We start from the raw sequence: 15,792 nt of genomic DNA, 5'->3' as shown, positions 1-15,792 counted from the left end.
TGGAACACCCTCCCCATAGAGGTACGATCAGCCTCCTCGCTGATGGTGTTTCGGAATAGATTGAAGACATGGATGTTTAAACAAGCATTCGGTTAATCCGGTGCAACGAATTTTGATGACTAAAGGACTGGTAATCATGGACGATGAATTTTGGATTGCAATTCCAGTTACGAGATGCCTGGGATTATTATTGGTGGCCCAATAATTTGTATGGTATATGTGTTTTATGCTTTTAACTGAATACTGTTTTTCTTTTAAGTGTTGTAAACCGCAATGAGTCGCCGACTTAGGCTGAGATATTAGCAGTATACAAGTGCATAAATAAATAAATAAATAAATAAATAAAGAAAGAAAGAAAGAAAGAAAGAAAATATCTGAAATGCAGGATGTATTTTCATTCACTGGACCAAATTTGGCAAAAATACCCAATACACCCACATTTGAACACTAGTGGTGTTGGGTGGGGGATTGATTTTGTCATTTGGGAGTTGTAGTTGCTGGGATTTATAGTTCACCTACAATCAAAAAGCATTCCGAACTCCACCAATGATGGAACTGAACCAAACTTGGCACACAGAATTCCCATGACCAACAGAAAATACTGGAAGGGTGTGATGGGCACTGACCTTGAGTTTTGGAGTTGTAGTTCACCTGCACCCTGAGAGCACTCAAACAATAATGAATCTGGACCAAATTTGACATGAAAATCAATATGCCCAAATGTGAACTCTGCTAGAGTTTGGGGGAAATAGACCTTGACATTGGGTGTTGTAGTTGCTGGGATTTATAGTTCACCTACAATCAAAGAATATTCTGAACTCCACCAATGATAGAATGGGCCCAAACTTCCCACACAGAACCCCCATGACCCACAGAAAATATTATGTTTTCTGATAGTCTTTGGCGACCCCTCTAACACCCCCTCATGACCCCCCCAGGGGTCCCGACCCCCAGGTTGAGAACCACTGCTCTACTGCATGTGTGTGTGTGTGTGTGTGTGTGTGCTAAGCATTCACGCCATATTGCCTCCAAATCATTTCTTTCCATGGATCCCTTTGGGCAGCAACGGACTCCGCAGCTGTGTCCTCCTTCTCTTGAGAAGCCAACTTGGGTCTTCCTTGGCGGACGAAGCCCGGATGGGACGCAGAGCGGGTGACTCTCTCTCTCTCTCTCTCTCTCTCTCTCTGTTTTGTGCACAGAGCATCTCTACCCTCCCGTCCTGACCCCGGCGTCCTACCAGCCCTTGGAGAAGGAGAACGTCACCTTGACGTGCAACACCTCCAGCACCAAATCCATCACGGTCTCCTGGCGCAAGGATGGCAAAGACACGCTCCCCGAGAATGCCCTCCTTTCGGCAAACGACGAGACCCTTACCATCCAGAGCTTCACCCAGAAAGACAACGGGAGTTACACCTGCGTGGCCAGCAACGGGCTCGACAATCAAATCAGCAACCCCAGTGTCCTGTCCATGGCATGTGAGTAAACCCGGTTTCGGGTCTGCTTTCGCCTCGGGAGTTCCGAGAGGGAAAAGCCGAGGAGCCAAAAAGCCCCGCAAATCCCCATTCCCTCCACGCAACCTATGAAGGTGAATTGCCAACAAAGCCTTCAAGGTGACGTAAGAGACATCAACAAAACACTGGAGATGTGGAAAGAGTGTCAAAGAAACAAGGGAGTAAGGACCACGCACGAGAAGATCGGAACGGCCGTATTTCTTCCATTCTAAGACGCATTTTCCCCTTATATAAATCTCTCCAAAAATTGAGCATGCTGTTGCACTCCAGGCCAGGAAAGCCCACACAGCTGAGTAGAAATGCAAGCAGTTTATTGAAGATATTTTAAAAGCAGTAGCAGTAAAAAAATCCATAAAAATAGGTGATTCCAATTAGATGGAAAGATAAGTAGAAACAAATAGTCCAGAGTTCATGAAAAACAAATACTAATACTTCAAAGGTAAAACCCCAAAACTTGAATCATGAATCAAACAAGGCACTTAACACATATGAATCTATCCAAGGCAAGGCTTCCAGGGTCCTGGGAAGAAGTCTTGACTCAATTCCAACGTTGCTTCGTCTGGCTACAGATTCTGTACTTGGCACTTTTATCCCCTAATCTACTCTATGTCCCAAGCGGCCAGGAACAGATTCCGTTTCAGCCTTGACTCTGTTATCAATCTCTCTCTCAGTCTGGCAGAACGCCTGAGAGTTTGGGTTGTTTGTCTGAAAATATTCCTCCTATCTACTGGCTCATTAATTTCTGCAGCTGGCCCAGGTGCCGAGCTATTCTCAGGCTCAGAGTGTTGGGAATTCTCTGGTAGCAATTCAAGCCCTCTTCCAGGGGCCATTCAATCATCCCCAAACCCTTCAGGAACATTCTCATCAGAAAGTACACTTTGAGCAGGAATCCCATTGTCGTTCTCTGCATCTAAAGCAACCTCGTCATTGAAAACATTATCAGATACATGAACCGTGATCATTAGACACAGTCACAGGCTGAACTCCATCACATGTTTTAAGAATTGGTTTTTGTTGGTGGCGTCAGCACTGAAGTGAAGAGCGTGCCTTACAATCAGCAGCATCTTACAATGGAAGAAACACGACTGAATCCTTAGAAACTGGTAAAATAATATTTCCCCGTTCACGTATGTTTAGAAAGGTCCTACACTCCATGACCATTGCCGCCCGATACTCTTGGAACTGTGTTTAATGGGAAAGCAAAGATCGAAACCATGTCCAAATGAAATAGGTAATGACATCAAAGATTATTATTTTTTATGCGGAGCTAGATCTCTCGTATCTAGGAGCCTGAATGCAAAGGATCTCAATAAAGAGGGGAAAGCATGGCGAATAGTCTCGAGGATTGCGTTCCTATGTGGGACACAGAGCAAAGCCCCCCTTAACCCCTTCCCCTCTTACTTTTCAAGCAACTTGGTCAGCTTAGCAATGAAGCATTGACGCTCCAAGGCGACCCTCCAGTTGACCCATAGCTCTGTCATAGGAGGTATTCTTTACGTTCTTCCATCTTGGTGCATATGACAGTGTGGCTGCTACGGTCAGATACATCAGCCATGTTAGTACATATGGCAGTCTTGCTTCATTGGTCATATATTGAAATTGAGACATTGGGATGGTGGTGCATACAGCAGTCTTGCAGCAATGGTCATATATTAAACTTGCCATAATGGTCATATATGGAGTTTTGAAGAAGGGCAAACTTTGCTCCAGATGCTAAGACGTCCAGTCCTTTGGGACCAATGCAGAGAGGTCAACGCCTTGATCCCCGTCCAACCCCTGATTCTTTTCCTTTCTAGATGGGCCCTACTATGCCATGATCGTCCAGTCTGGAGACTTCACCCTCCGTTCGAATGTGTCTCTTGTGTGCTCTGCCGACTCCAACCCCGCGCCGCAGTTTCGGTGGTTTTTCAACAACAGCGAGACGAAGGAGACCAAACCAACCTACAACATCATCTCAGCAACTTTGGAAGATACTGGGGTCTACAGGTGCCAGGCCTTCAACCCCAAGACCAACATCACAATCAGCGTCAATGTCACCATGCAAATTAGTGAGTGTCCAAGCTTGAGACCTTGGCTGTTCTGTGTGCCTGTTTCCACTCAATCTATCAGTTCCATCTTGGTGCATACAGCAGTGTGGCTGCTATAGTTATATACGGCAGCCGTGTCGGTGCATACGGCAACCTTACTTCATTGGTCATATATCGAATCAGAGGCATTGGCATTAAGGGCCTGTTTCTGCTCCGTCTATCTATTCCATCACAGCAGGTAATCTTTCTTTCTCTTCTTCCATCTTGGTGCATATGGCAGTGTGGCTGCTACGGTCATATATGGCAGCAATGTTGGTGCACATACAATGGTCACAATGGTCATAGATTGAATAGGAGACATTGGGATGGTGGTGCATTCAGCAGTCTTGTTGCAGTAGTCATATACTGAATTGGAGGCATTGGCATGTGGTGCCTGTTTCTCCTCGGTCTATCCATTCTGTCATGGTAGGTATTCTTTACATTCTTCCATCTTGGTGCATATCTGTTTCGACAGGCCTTTGATCTTTGATATTGCTGTTTTTAAATTGTTTTAAATTGTTTTTAAATTGTGTTAGATTTTAGCCTGTTCTTGTAAGCCGCTCCGAGCCCCAGGGGAGTGGCAGCATATACGTTTGAATAATAAATAAATAAATATGACAGTGTGGCTGCTACGGTCAGATACAGCAGCCATATTGGTACACAGTACAGTCTTGCTTCATTGGTCATATATTGAAATTGAGACATTGGGATGGTGGTGGATACAGCAGTCTTGCAGCAATGGTCATCTATTAAACTTGCCATAATGCTCATATATGGAGTCTGAGACATTAGGATGGGAGTACATACAGCAGTCTTGCAGCAATGGTCATACCTTGAATTGGTGACATTGGGATGGTAGTGCATACGGAAGTCTTTCCGCAATGGTCATATATTGAATCAGAGACATTGGGATTGTGGTGCGTACAGCAGTCTTTCCGCAATGGTCACATATTGAATCAGAGACATTGGGATGGTGGTACATAAGGCAGTCTTGTAGCAATGCTTATATATGGAATTGGAGACACTGGGATGGTGGTGCATACAGAAGTCTTTCTGCAAAGGTCATATATTGAATTGGAGACATTAGGAGGGTGGTGCAGTCCTGCCACAATGGTTATATATTGAATTGGAGACATTGGGAGGGTGGTGCATACACTAGCCTTTCCGCAATGGTCATATATTGAATTGGCGACATTGGGATGGTGGTGCATAAGGCAATCTTCTTGCAATGGTTATATATGGAATTGGAGACATTGGGAGGGTGGTACATACAGAAGTCTTGCTACAGAGGTCATATGTTGAATTGGAGACATTAGGATGGTGGTGCTGTCTTGCCACAATGGTTATATATTGAATCAGAGACATTCGGATTTTGGTGCTCATGGAAGTCTTGCCACAACGATCATATATTGAATCAGATACATTGGGATGGTGGTACATAAGGCAGTCTTGCTGCAGATGTCATATATTGAATTGGCGACATTGGGATGGTGGTACATAAGGCAGTCTTGCTGCAATGGTCATATATTGAATTGGAGACATTGAGATGGTGGTACAGTCTTGCCACAATGGTTATATATTGATTTGGAGACATTGGGATTGTGGTGCATACTGAAGTCTTACCACAGTGGTCATATATTGAATCAAAGTCATTGGGATGGTGGTACATAAGGCAGTCTTGTCGCAATTGTTATATATGGAATTGGAGACATTGGGATGATGGTACATACATAAGTCTTGCTGCAGATGTCATATATTGAATTGGAGACATTGAGGTGGCGGTACAGTCTTGCCACAATGGTTATATATTGATTTGGAGACACTGGGATTGTGGTGTATACAGAAGTCTTACCACAGTGGTCATATATTGAATCAGAGACATTGGGATGGTGGTACATAAGGCAGTCTTGTTGCAATTGTTCTATATAGAATCGGAGACATTGGGATTGTGGTACATAAGGCAGTCTTGTTGAAATGGTCATAGATGGAATTGGAGACATTGAAGCCTTGCTTCATTGGTCATATATTGAATTGGAGACAATGGCCAGCTTCTGGAAGGATGGTTAGTTTCAGTTAGGCTCCATCGAAACCGCCCTACCTTCCCCATTGAAATCAGAAGGAGACTGATGCAAATGGAAGGAACTGGATCCAGCCTGTTGCTGGTGGTTGTCACTTTTATTTGCTTACTTTGAGCATGAGTGTCCTACACTTTGGGGTGAAACTGCTTCTTTATGGTCTCATAAAGGAAAAGGCGACAACATCTGATCACGCACAATCGAAGCCATAAACTTTTAAAAGAGACGTTAAAGGTTAACTGTGACCTGTTGTGGGTAAGGACTATCGGACTCATGGTGCCGACTCTTCCCTTCGACTCTTTAAGCTCCAGATTTCAGCAAAAAGGCTTCGTCTTTCCGCATTTGTCATGGAAATTGAAGACAAACACCAGCCTTCTCTGTTGGGCTGGGTCCTGAATGCGGGGATAGCCCATGCCAAATTGGTCCATCGATAATTATAAAAGGCTCCGTTTTTGGAAGAAATGAGCCTGTGTGTACATACGTGCGCACATGTCTTTGTGACTATTATTAACCCGTGAAAGAGGCATGCACTCATATGTTGGAAGGAGCCAATCCAGTCCAACACAAAGGCCATCCAGTCCAACCCATATAGATAGGTAGATAGAATCCTACATTTGGAAGGGGTTCCCAAAGGCCATCCAGTCCCATAAGATAAATAAATAGGTAGAATCCCACAAATAGAAGCGGAAGCCAAGGGCCATCCAGTCCAACCCAGATAGATAGATAGATAGATAGATAGATAGATAGATAGATAGATAGATAGATAGATAGATAGGAACATGGATGGATGGATGGATGGATGGATGGATGGATGGATAGATGGATAGATGGATAGATGGATAGATGGATAGATAGATAGATAGATAGATAGATAGATAGATAGATAGATAGATAGATAGATAGATAGATAGATAGGAACATAGATGGATGGATGGATGGATGGATGGATGGATGGATGGATGGATAGATAGATAGATAGATAGATAGATAGATAGATAGATAGATAGGAACATAGATGGATGGATAGGAACATGGATGAATGGATAGATAGACAGACAGACAGATAGGAACATGGATGGATGGCTGGATGGATGGAGAGATTGATGGTACATTTAGAGAATCATAGGTCCATCTAGTTGAATAGATGATGGAGAGAGAGAGTGATAAGAAAATGAATAGATAGATAGATAGATAGATAGATATAGACAGATAGGCAAATAAATAGAATTCTACATTTGAAAGGGGCACCCAAAGGCCATCCAGTCCAACCCCGATAGATAGATAAAAAATTGGTACAATTAGAAGCAGCACCCAAAGGCCATCCAGACCAACACAGATAGATAGATAGATAGATAGATAGATAGATAGATAGATAGATAGGAAATAAATAGAATCCTAAATTTGAAAGTGGCACCCAAAGGCCATACAGTACAACCCAGATAGGTAGGTAGGTAAATAAATAGAATCCTAAATTTGAAAGAGGCACCGAAAGGTCAGCCAATCCAACACCGATAGATATACAAATAGAATCGTATATTTGGAAGGGATACCCAAAGGCTAGCCAGTCCAACGCCAATAGATAGATAGATAGATAGATAGATAGATAGATTCCTACATTTGATTTGGAAGGGGTTCCCAAAGGCCATCTAGTCTAACCCAAACAGATAAATAAATAGGTACAATCCCACAATTAGAAGCAGCACCCAAAGGCCATCCAGACCAACACAGATAGATAGATAGATAGATAGATAGATAGATAGATAGACAGACAGACAGGAAATAAATAAAATCCTAAATTTGAGAGGGGCAGCCAGAGGCCATACAGTGCAACCCAGATAGGTAGGTAGGTAGGTAAATAGGTAGGTAGGTAGGCCACCCAGTCCAACCCCAATAGATAGATAAATAAATAGAATCCTATATTTGGAAGGGACACCCAATGGCCATCCAGTCCAACCCAGGTAGATAAATAAATAAATAAATAAATAAATAAATAAATAAATTCTACAGTTAGAAGAGGTCCTGAAAGGCCATCCAGTCCAACCTAGATAGATTGGTAAATAAATAGAATCCTACATTTGGAAGGGGCACCCAAAGGCCATCCAGTCCAACCCATTAAAAAGGTATGCATTCATACACAAACCCATTATAGAGGTGTGGATTAATATATCTCTGCGAATACCAACCCCGCATAGAGGTGTGCTGTTTGTCACAACTAACCCATTGTAAAGGTGTGCAGTCATAGGTATCTGTGAATACTGAACCATTCTGGAGGAGTCTGTTAATAGGTATTGCTGAATACTCACTTGATATATAGGTGTGCATTGATATATACCTGGGAATACTAATATATTACAAAGGTGTGCATTCATAGGTATCTGTGAATACTAAACCATTCGAGAGGTGTGTGTTCATATAGATAACGGATCCAATATAAAGGTGGTCATTGATATATACCTGTGAATACTAACCTATGATAAAGGTGTGCACTCATACATACCTGTGAATACTAACCCAATACAAAGGTTGCATAGGTATCGGTGAATGTTAAACTGTCACAAAGGTGTGCATAGGTATCTGTGAATATTAACCCCTTAAGGAGCAGTGCATTCCTCTATAATGAATTAATATAATAGTTTGATATTTATATTACATGTATACCTGCGAATGCTAGCCTTTCATAAAGGTGTGCGTACAAACATACCTCTGTGAACACTATGTGTATGTTATTACTTTACTTACTTACTTAGGTGATCCCTCGTTGGACGAGTAAGATGGTCTACCATCATGGGTTTCCTTGTGGGTCCGTATGTGGCTGTGGAGCCCTATTCTTGACCCGCATCTTCTTCCGCAGTGAGGAGGGCATTGGTTTCCAGGTGGAAGGCGGTCCTGCTCGGGGTTGTCTTGACGCGCCTTCCTCCTGGCACGTTTCTCTCTTTCACCCTCCACTCGTGCCTCCTCGAATTCTGCAGCACTGCTGGTCACAGCTGACCTCCAGCTGGAGCGCTCAAGGGCCAGGGCTTCCCAGTTCTCAGTGTCTATGCCAGAGTTTTTAAGGTTGGCTTTGAGGCCATCTTTCCATCTCTTTTCCTGCCCACCAACACTCCATTTTCCGTTCTTGAGTTCGGAGTAGAGCAACTGCTTTGGGAGACGGTGGTCGGGCATCCGGACAACGTGGACAACGTGGACAATGTTGATGGTGGAAGACCATCGCTTCAGTGCTGGTGGTCTTTGCTTCTTCCAGCACGCTGATGTTTGTCCGCTTGTATTCCCAAGAGATTTGCAGGATTTTCCGGAGGCAGCACTGATGGAATCGTTCTAGGAGTTGCATGTGACAACTGTAGACAGTCCACGTTTTGCAGGCGTAGAGCAGGGTTGGGAGGGGAATGGCTTTATCAACAAGCCACTTGGTCTCCCTTTGGATGTCCCGGTCCTCAAACACTCTCTGCTTCATTTGGAAGAATGCTGTACTCGCAGAGCTCAGGCGATGTTTTATTTCAGTCTCAATGTTGACGTCTGTAGACAGTCCACGTTTCGCAGGCATAGAGCAGGGTTGGGAGGAGAATAGCTTTATCAACAAGCCACTTGGTCTCCCTTTGGATGTCCCGGTCCTCAAACACTCTCTGCTTCATTCAGAAAAATGCTGCACTCGCAGAGCTCAGGCGGTGTTGTATTTTGGCGTCGATGTTGACTTTGGTGGAGAGGTGGCTGCCAAAGGAGCGGAAATGGTCCACATTTTCTAATGTTACACCATTAAGCTGTATCTCTGGCATTGGGGAGGGGTTGGCCAGTGACTGCTGGAAGAGCACTTTGGTTTTCTCGATGTTCAGTGACAGGCTGAGCTTTGTGTATGCTTCTGGGAAGGTGTTTAGAGTGGCTTGTAGATCTTCCTCTGAATGAGCACAGACGACGTTATCATCAGCATATTAGAGTTCTATAACAGATGTTGTTGTAACCTTGGTTTTGGCGCACTTTGGTTTTCTCGATGTTCAATGACAGGCCGAGCTTCTCATATGCTTCTGCGAAGGTGTTTAGAGTGGCTGGTAGGTCTTCTTCTGAATGTGCACAGATGACGTCATCATCAGCATACTGGAGTTCTATAACAGATGTTGTTGTAACCTTGGTTTTGGCGCACTTCGGTTTTCTCGATGTTCAGTGACAGGCCAAGCATCGTGTATGCTTCTGCGAAGGTGTTTAGAGTGGCTTGTAGATCTTCCTCTGAATGCACACAGATGGCATTGTCATCATCATACTGGAGTTCTATAACAGATGTTGTTGTGACCTTGGTTTTGGCTTTCAGTCTGCTGAGGTTAAACAGCTTGCCATCTGTCCGGTAGATGATTTCCACTCCGGTGGGAAGCTTCCCGTCAACAAGGTGAAGTATCATAACGATGAAGATGGAGAATAGAGTTGGGGCAATAACACATCTTCCCTGTTTGACACCCGATTCCACCTTAAATGGGTCACTTTGGGAGCCACTGCTGTCCAAGACTGTTGCCATAATGTCATCATGGAGGAGCCGCAGGATGTTCACAAATGTGTGTATGTTATAATGGTCTCATAATGGCAGCAATGGTACATATGTATTTCTGGGAACACTCCTCTAACCCAATGCTATGTACATGTATGCATTTACGGAAACATTCAGGTATCACAGGTGTGCATACCTGGCTTTCCAAACACTGAGATGGTGATAGTGCAATGCTTCTGGGTAGGTGTTCTATGAGTCTATCGATGCGCATAGCGTAGCAAATGCTTCCTTTGAGGTCGAGAGAGTGTCACCCAATGGGTTTCTGTGTCCGAGCAGGGATTTGAACCCTGCTCTCTGGAGGTGCAGGTAGAACACATTCCAGTTCTTTCTTGTGTGTGTGTGTGTATGTGTGTGTGAGATATGTCTACAAACTCACCCTTTCCTTCTCTCTCTCCCTCCGTCCCTTCCAGAAAAACCAGATGACACTGGGGGCGACACCGGCCTCTCTGGGGGCGCCATTGCCGGGATCGTGATTGGCTGCCTGGCCGCGGTCATCCTCATTGCGGGGCTCCTCTATTACATCTGCACCAGGACCTCTGTGGGGTAAGCCAGCCAGACCCCTTCCTTCACTCCTTCCTGCCCCATCTCTCTCTCTCTCTCTCTCTCTTCTCCTCTGCTCTGTGGCTCCTGGGCCGGGGCTTGGGGCTGGCTCTGGGGGTCTGGTGCTGCCTCACTGGTGGGGGGCTCCTCGCCTGCCTCTCTCCTCCCTCCTTTGCCAAAGGGCTCTGCCCCACAAGCCGTGGGGATCGGGGAGACCTGCAGGAGGCAGGCACCAGCCAGGCTCAGGGGCAAGACCAAGCCGCTTGGACAGTCCGCTCTCCGCACTAGAAAGGACCAGGCTTCTTTGGAAGGGGCACCCAAAGGCCATCCAGTCCAACATAGATGGATGGATAGATAGATAGATAGATAGATAGAGAATTGTACAGTTGGAAGGGACACCCAAAGGCCATCCAGTCCAACATAGATGGGTAGATAGATAGATAGAGAATTCTACAGTTGGAAGGGGCACCCAAAGGCCATCCAGTCCAACATAGATGGATAGATAGATAGATAGATAGATAGATAGAGAATTCTACAGTTGGAAGGGGCACCCAAAGGCCATCCAGTCCAACATAGATGGGTAGGTAGGTAGGTAAGTAGGTAGGTAGGTGGGTAGGTACGTAGATAGTCAGATAGATAGATAGATAGATAGATAGATAGATAGATACATAGATTGATACATGGACAGATAGATAGATAGATAGATAGATAGATAGATAGATAGATACTAGACAGATAGAGTCCTACAGTTGGAAGGGACACCCAAAGGCCACCCAGTCCAACCCAGATAGATAGATAGAAAGATAGATAGATAGATACTAGACAGATAGAGTCCTACAGTTGGAAGGGGCACCCAAAGGCCATCCAGTCAAGTCCAAGATAGATAGATAGATAGATAGATAGATGCTAGACAGATAACCCTACAGTTGGAAGGGGCACCAACTGTAAGACTATCCAATCCACCATGGATAGGTAGAACCTTACTGTTGGAAGGGGCACCCAAAGGCCATCCAGTCCAACATAGATGGGTAGGTAGGTAGATAGATACATGGATAGATACATGGATAGCTACATGGATAGATACATGGATAGATAGATATTAGACAGATAGAGTCCTACAGTTGGAAGGGGCACCCAAAGGTCATCCAGTCAAGTCCAAGACAGACAGACAGACAGACAGACAGACAGATAGATAGATAGTGGACAGATAGTCCTACAGTTGGAAAGGGCACCCAAGGAGCACCCAAAGGTCATCCAGTCAAGTCCTAGATAGATAGATAGATAGATAGATAGATAGATAGATAGGCAGGCAGGCAGGCAGGCAGGCAGGCAGGCAGGCAGGCAGACAGATAGATAGAATCCTAGTTTGAAGGGGCACCCAAATGCCATCTAGTCCAACACAGATAGATAGATAGATAGATAGATAGATGATAGATAGATAGATAGATAGATAGATAGGATGGACGGACAGAGAGAATCCTAGAGTTGGAAGAGATCCCAAAGATAATCCAATCCAACCCAGATAGATAGATAAATAGATAGACAGAGACCCCTACAATTGGAAGGATGCCCAAAAGCCATCCTGTCCAACCCCCTTCTACCAACAAAGACATCATCCAAGCTCTCTGGACAGATGGCCACCTAGCCTCTGCTGAATGAGCACAAGCAAGGAGAAGCCTCCTACTTCGTTATAGTTGGAAGGGAACCCCAAAGGCCATCCAGTCTAGCTTCATTCTGCCAGGCAGGAAGACAGCATCCGATCCTTCCAAACAGATGGCCATCCCACCTCCAGACAGGTATGTTGAGAGAGATAATGGACTCCTAGAATCCTAGAGTGGGAAGGGAACCCCAAAGGCCATCCGGCCCAACCCCGCTAGACTCCTATCGATGCAGCAGAATCGTATTGGCCGTTTGTGCTGCTGCATCACACACTCAAAAGTAAGGACGGGGGGTGTTAGGGTTCTTTGGTTGCCCAGAAAGATAGATAGATAGGGATTCCGATTTGGGGGGGAGAGCCCTGTGCTTGTGTGTGGGATCACCCAGTGTCTGCTGTTTACCTAGGAGAACGGAGCGGCACGCGTCCAATGGGAACGTCCCCTCGGCGCCCGGCCACAGTAAGTATCTGCCCAAAGAAGGGCCGGCCGGGGCCTGCTCTGCGCTGCTCTCCGGGTACTAACACCGCCCCCGCCCACAACACCGAGCTGCCCCTCGACTCCTTCAGAGCTTGGGAAAGTTACTTTTCGTTGGGCAACAACTCCCAAGAAAGGTCACTTATCCAGGCTCTAGTGTCCGTTGTGCTGGAAGCTGCGGCACACATCGTTCTGCCCAGCAAAAGTAACTTTTCCAAGCTCTGCTCTAACTGCGGGAAAGCGAGTTCTCCTTTTGTACTTTTGTACCAAATGAAGTTGGTTCCTTCAACTCGTCCAAACTTTGGGTTGTCCGAACATGAGCCAACCATAGATGCGTCTACAATGCAGAATTAATGCAGTTTGGCACCACTTTTAAGTGTCAATGTGATGGAATTGTGGGAGTTATTACATTATTATTATTATTATTATTATATTTGTGTTGTTGAAGGCTTTCATGACCGATTATTATTATTATAAAGACCAGTATCATTGTTATTATTATCATTATTATATACACCAGTATTATTATTATATAGATTATTATTATTATTATATAGATTATTATTATATAGATTATTATTTTATTTGTGTTGTCGAAGGCTTTCATGACCGATTATTATTATTATAAAGACCAGTATCATTGTTATTATTATCATTATTATATACACCAGTATTATTATTATATAGATTATTATTATTATTATATAGATTATTATTATTATTATATTTGTGTTGTCGAAAGCTTTCATGACCAATTATTATTATAAAGACCAGTATCGTTATTAAAATCATTATTATATACACCAGTATTATTATTATATAGATTATTATTATTATTATATAGATTATTATTATTATTATTATTATTATATTTGTGTTGTCAAAGGCTTTCGTGACCAATTATTATTATAAAGACCAGTATCGTTATTAAAATCATTATTATATACACCAGTATTATTATTATATAGATAGATTATTATTATTATTATATAGATTATTATTATTACTATTATTATTATATTTGTGTTGTCGAAGGCTTTCAGAACCGATTATTATTATTATTATAAAGACCAGTATCGGTGTTATTGTTATCATTATTATATACACCAATATTATTATTATATAGATTATTATTATTATATTTGTGTTGTCGAAGTCTTTCATGACCGATTATTATTATTATAAAGACCAGTATCATTGTTGTTATTATCATTATAACATACATCAGTATTATTATTATTATTATATAGATTATTATTATTATTATATAGATTGTTTTTATTATTATTATATTTGTGTTGTCGAAGGCTTTCATGACCGATTATTATTATTATAAAGACCAGTATCATTGTTATTATTATCATTATTGTATACATCAGTATTATTATTATTATATAAATTATTATTATTATTAAACACCAGTATTATTATATAGATTATTATTATTATTATATAGATTATTATTATATAGATTATTATTTTATTTGTGTTGTCGAAGGCTTTCGTGACCGATTATTATTATAAAGACCAGTATCGTTGTTATTATTACCATTATTAGAGATTCGGACAATGTTAGTCAGAGACTGGATTTCGGTTTCGGTTTTCCCACACAGCTTCAGGTCGTCCATGTACAGAAAATGTGAAATTTTGAGAGATCTCTGAGACGTTTGATAGCCGAGGTTTGTTTTTTGTAAGATTGTTGACAGAGGGATCCTGGCAATGATGAAAAGCAGTGGGGACAATGCGTCTCCCTGGAAAATTCCCCTTCAGATGTTGACAAGTCTGTATTTTTAATTTCCAACAAACAACAGTTTTCCAGTGCTTCTTCATCATTATCATCCTCTTATTATTATTATTAGTAGTAGTAGTATTAGTATTAGTATTACTATTATTGTCGAAGACTTTCATGGCCGGAATCACTGGGTTGTTGTAGGTTTTTTCAGGCTATATGGCCATGGTCTAGAAGCATTCTCTCCTGACATTTCGCCTGCATCTATGGCAAACATCCTCAGAGGTAGTGAGGTCTGTTGGAACTAGGAAAAAGGGTTTATATATCTGTGGAAATATCCGTGTGGGACAAAGGACTCTTGTCTGCTGGAGCTAGGTGGGAATGTTTCAACTGAACACCTTGATTAGCATATAATGGCCTGACAGTGCCTAGAGCTGACCCACTCTCACAACCACCATGTCAGGCGACACAGAGAAGCCATTGAAATACACAAGCACGTGGACAATTTCAACAGAAAGGAGGAAACCATGAAAATGAACAAGATCTGGCTACCAGTATTAAAAAACTCTAAAATTACAACAGCACAACAACAGAGAGGAAACAAACAAGGACATCTAATCACCTCTCAACAAAAGTTTGCTCTAGGCACTGTCAGGCCATTAAATGCTAATCAAGGTGGTCAGCTGAAACATTCCCACCTAGCTCCAGCAGACAAGAGTCCTTTGTCCCACCCGGGTCTTTCCACAGATATATAAACCTTTTTTCCTAGTTCCAACAGACCTCACTACCTCTGAGGATGGTTGCCATAGATGCAGGCGAAACGTCAGGAGAGAATGCCTCTAGACCATGGCCATATAGCACGAAAAAAACTACAACAACCCTATTATTATTATTTATTTGCCGAAGTGCTCTTTGGCAGAGGAGGCAAAAGATGCTGTAATACGACAGCTCCCACAATTCCATGCCGTTGAGTTTCAGAAGTGGGGTTAAACTGGCTTAATTCGATAGTGTAGATGCACTCTGGTTGTTTTCCTTGTTGCATGGGCAGTCCAGGTCTCCATCCTTTCCATCGAGTCATTTGCATTCCCTCTTGCCAAGACTAACATAGGATCCCGGCTAGTTGTGTCCCCAGTCGAATGCACAAAGCCCTATGGAAAAGCAAAGGGCATTTCCAGTTCCAAGGCTTAGGATCCCACCGCTTTTGGGGATCCACC

At 43.0% G+C, this 15,792-nt stretch overlaps 1 protein-coding gene across 1 annotated transcript in view; it reads left to right on the top strand.

The window, feature by feature from the left end:
- The window catches only part of LOC132765050 (carcinoembryonic antigen-related cell adhesion molecule 5-like), an 87,631-nt gene that overhangs the window by 63,824 nt on the left and 8,015 nt on the right, over nucleotides 1-15,792 (top strand). Inside the window, exons 9-12 of the mRNA XM_067461199.1 lie at nucleotides 1,200-1,475; nucleotides 3,308-3,559; nucleotides 10,591-10,723; nucleotides 12,782-12,834. Of these exons, the coding sequence (XP_067317300.1) occupies nucleotides 1,200-1,475; nucleotides 3,308-3,559; nucleotides 10,591-10,723; nucleotides 12,782-12,834 (714 nt within the window). The remainder of the gene's footprint in view (nucleotides 1-1,199; nucleotides 1,476-3,307; nucleotides 3,560-10,590; nucleotides 10,724-12,781; nucleotides 12,835-15,792) is intronic.

Source organism: Anolis sagrei, chromosome X (genome assembly GCF_037176765.1).
Source record: "Anolis sagrei isolate rAnoSag1 chromosome X, rAnoSag1.mat, whole genome shotgun sequence".
Lineage (NCBI taxonomy): Eukaryota > Metazoa > Chordata > Lepidosauria > Squamata > Dactyloidae > Anolis > Anolis sagrei.
This window is presented reverse-complemented; position numbering and strand designations above follow the sequence as displayed.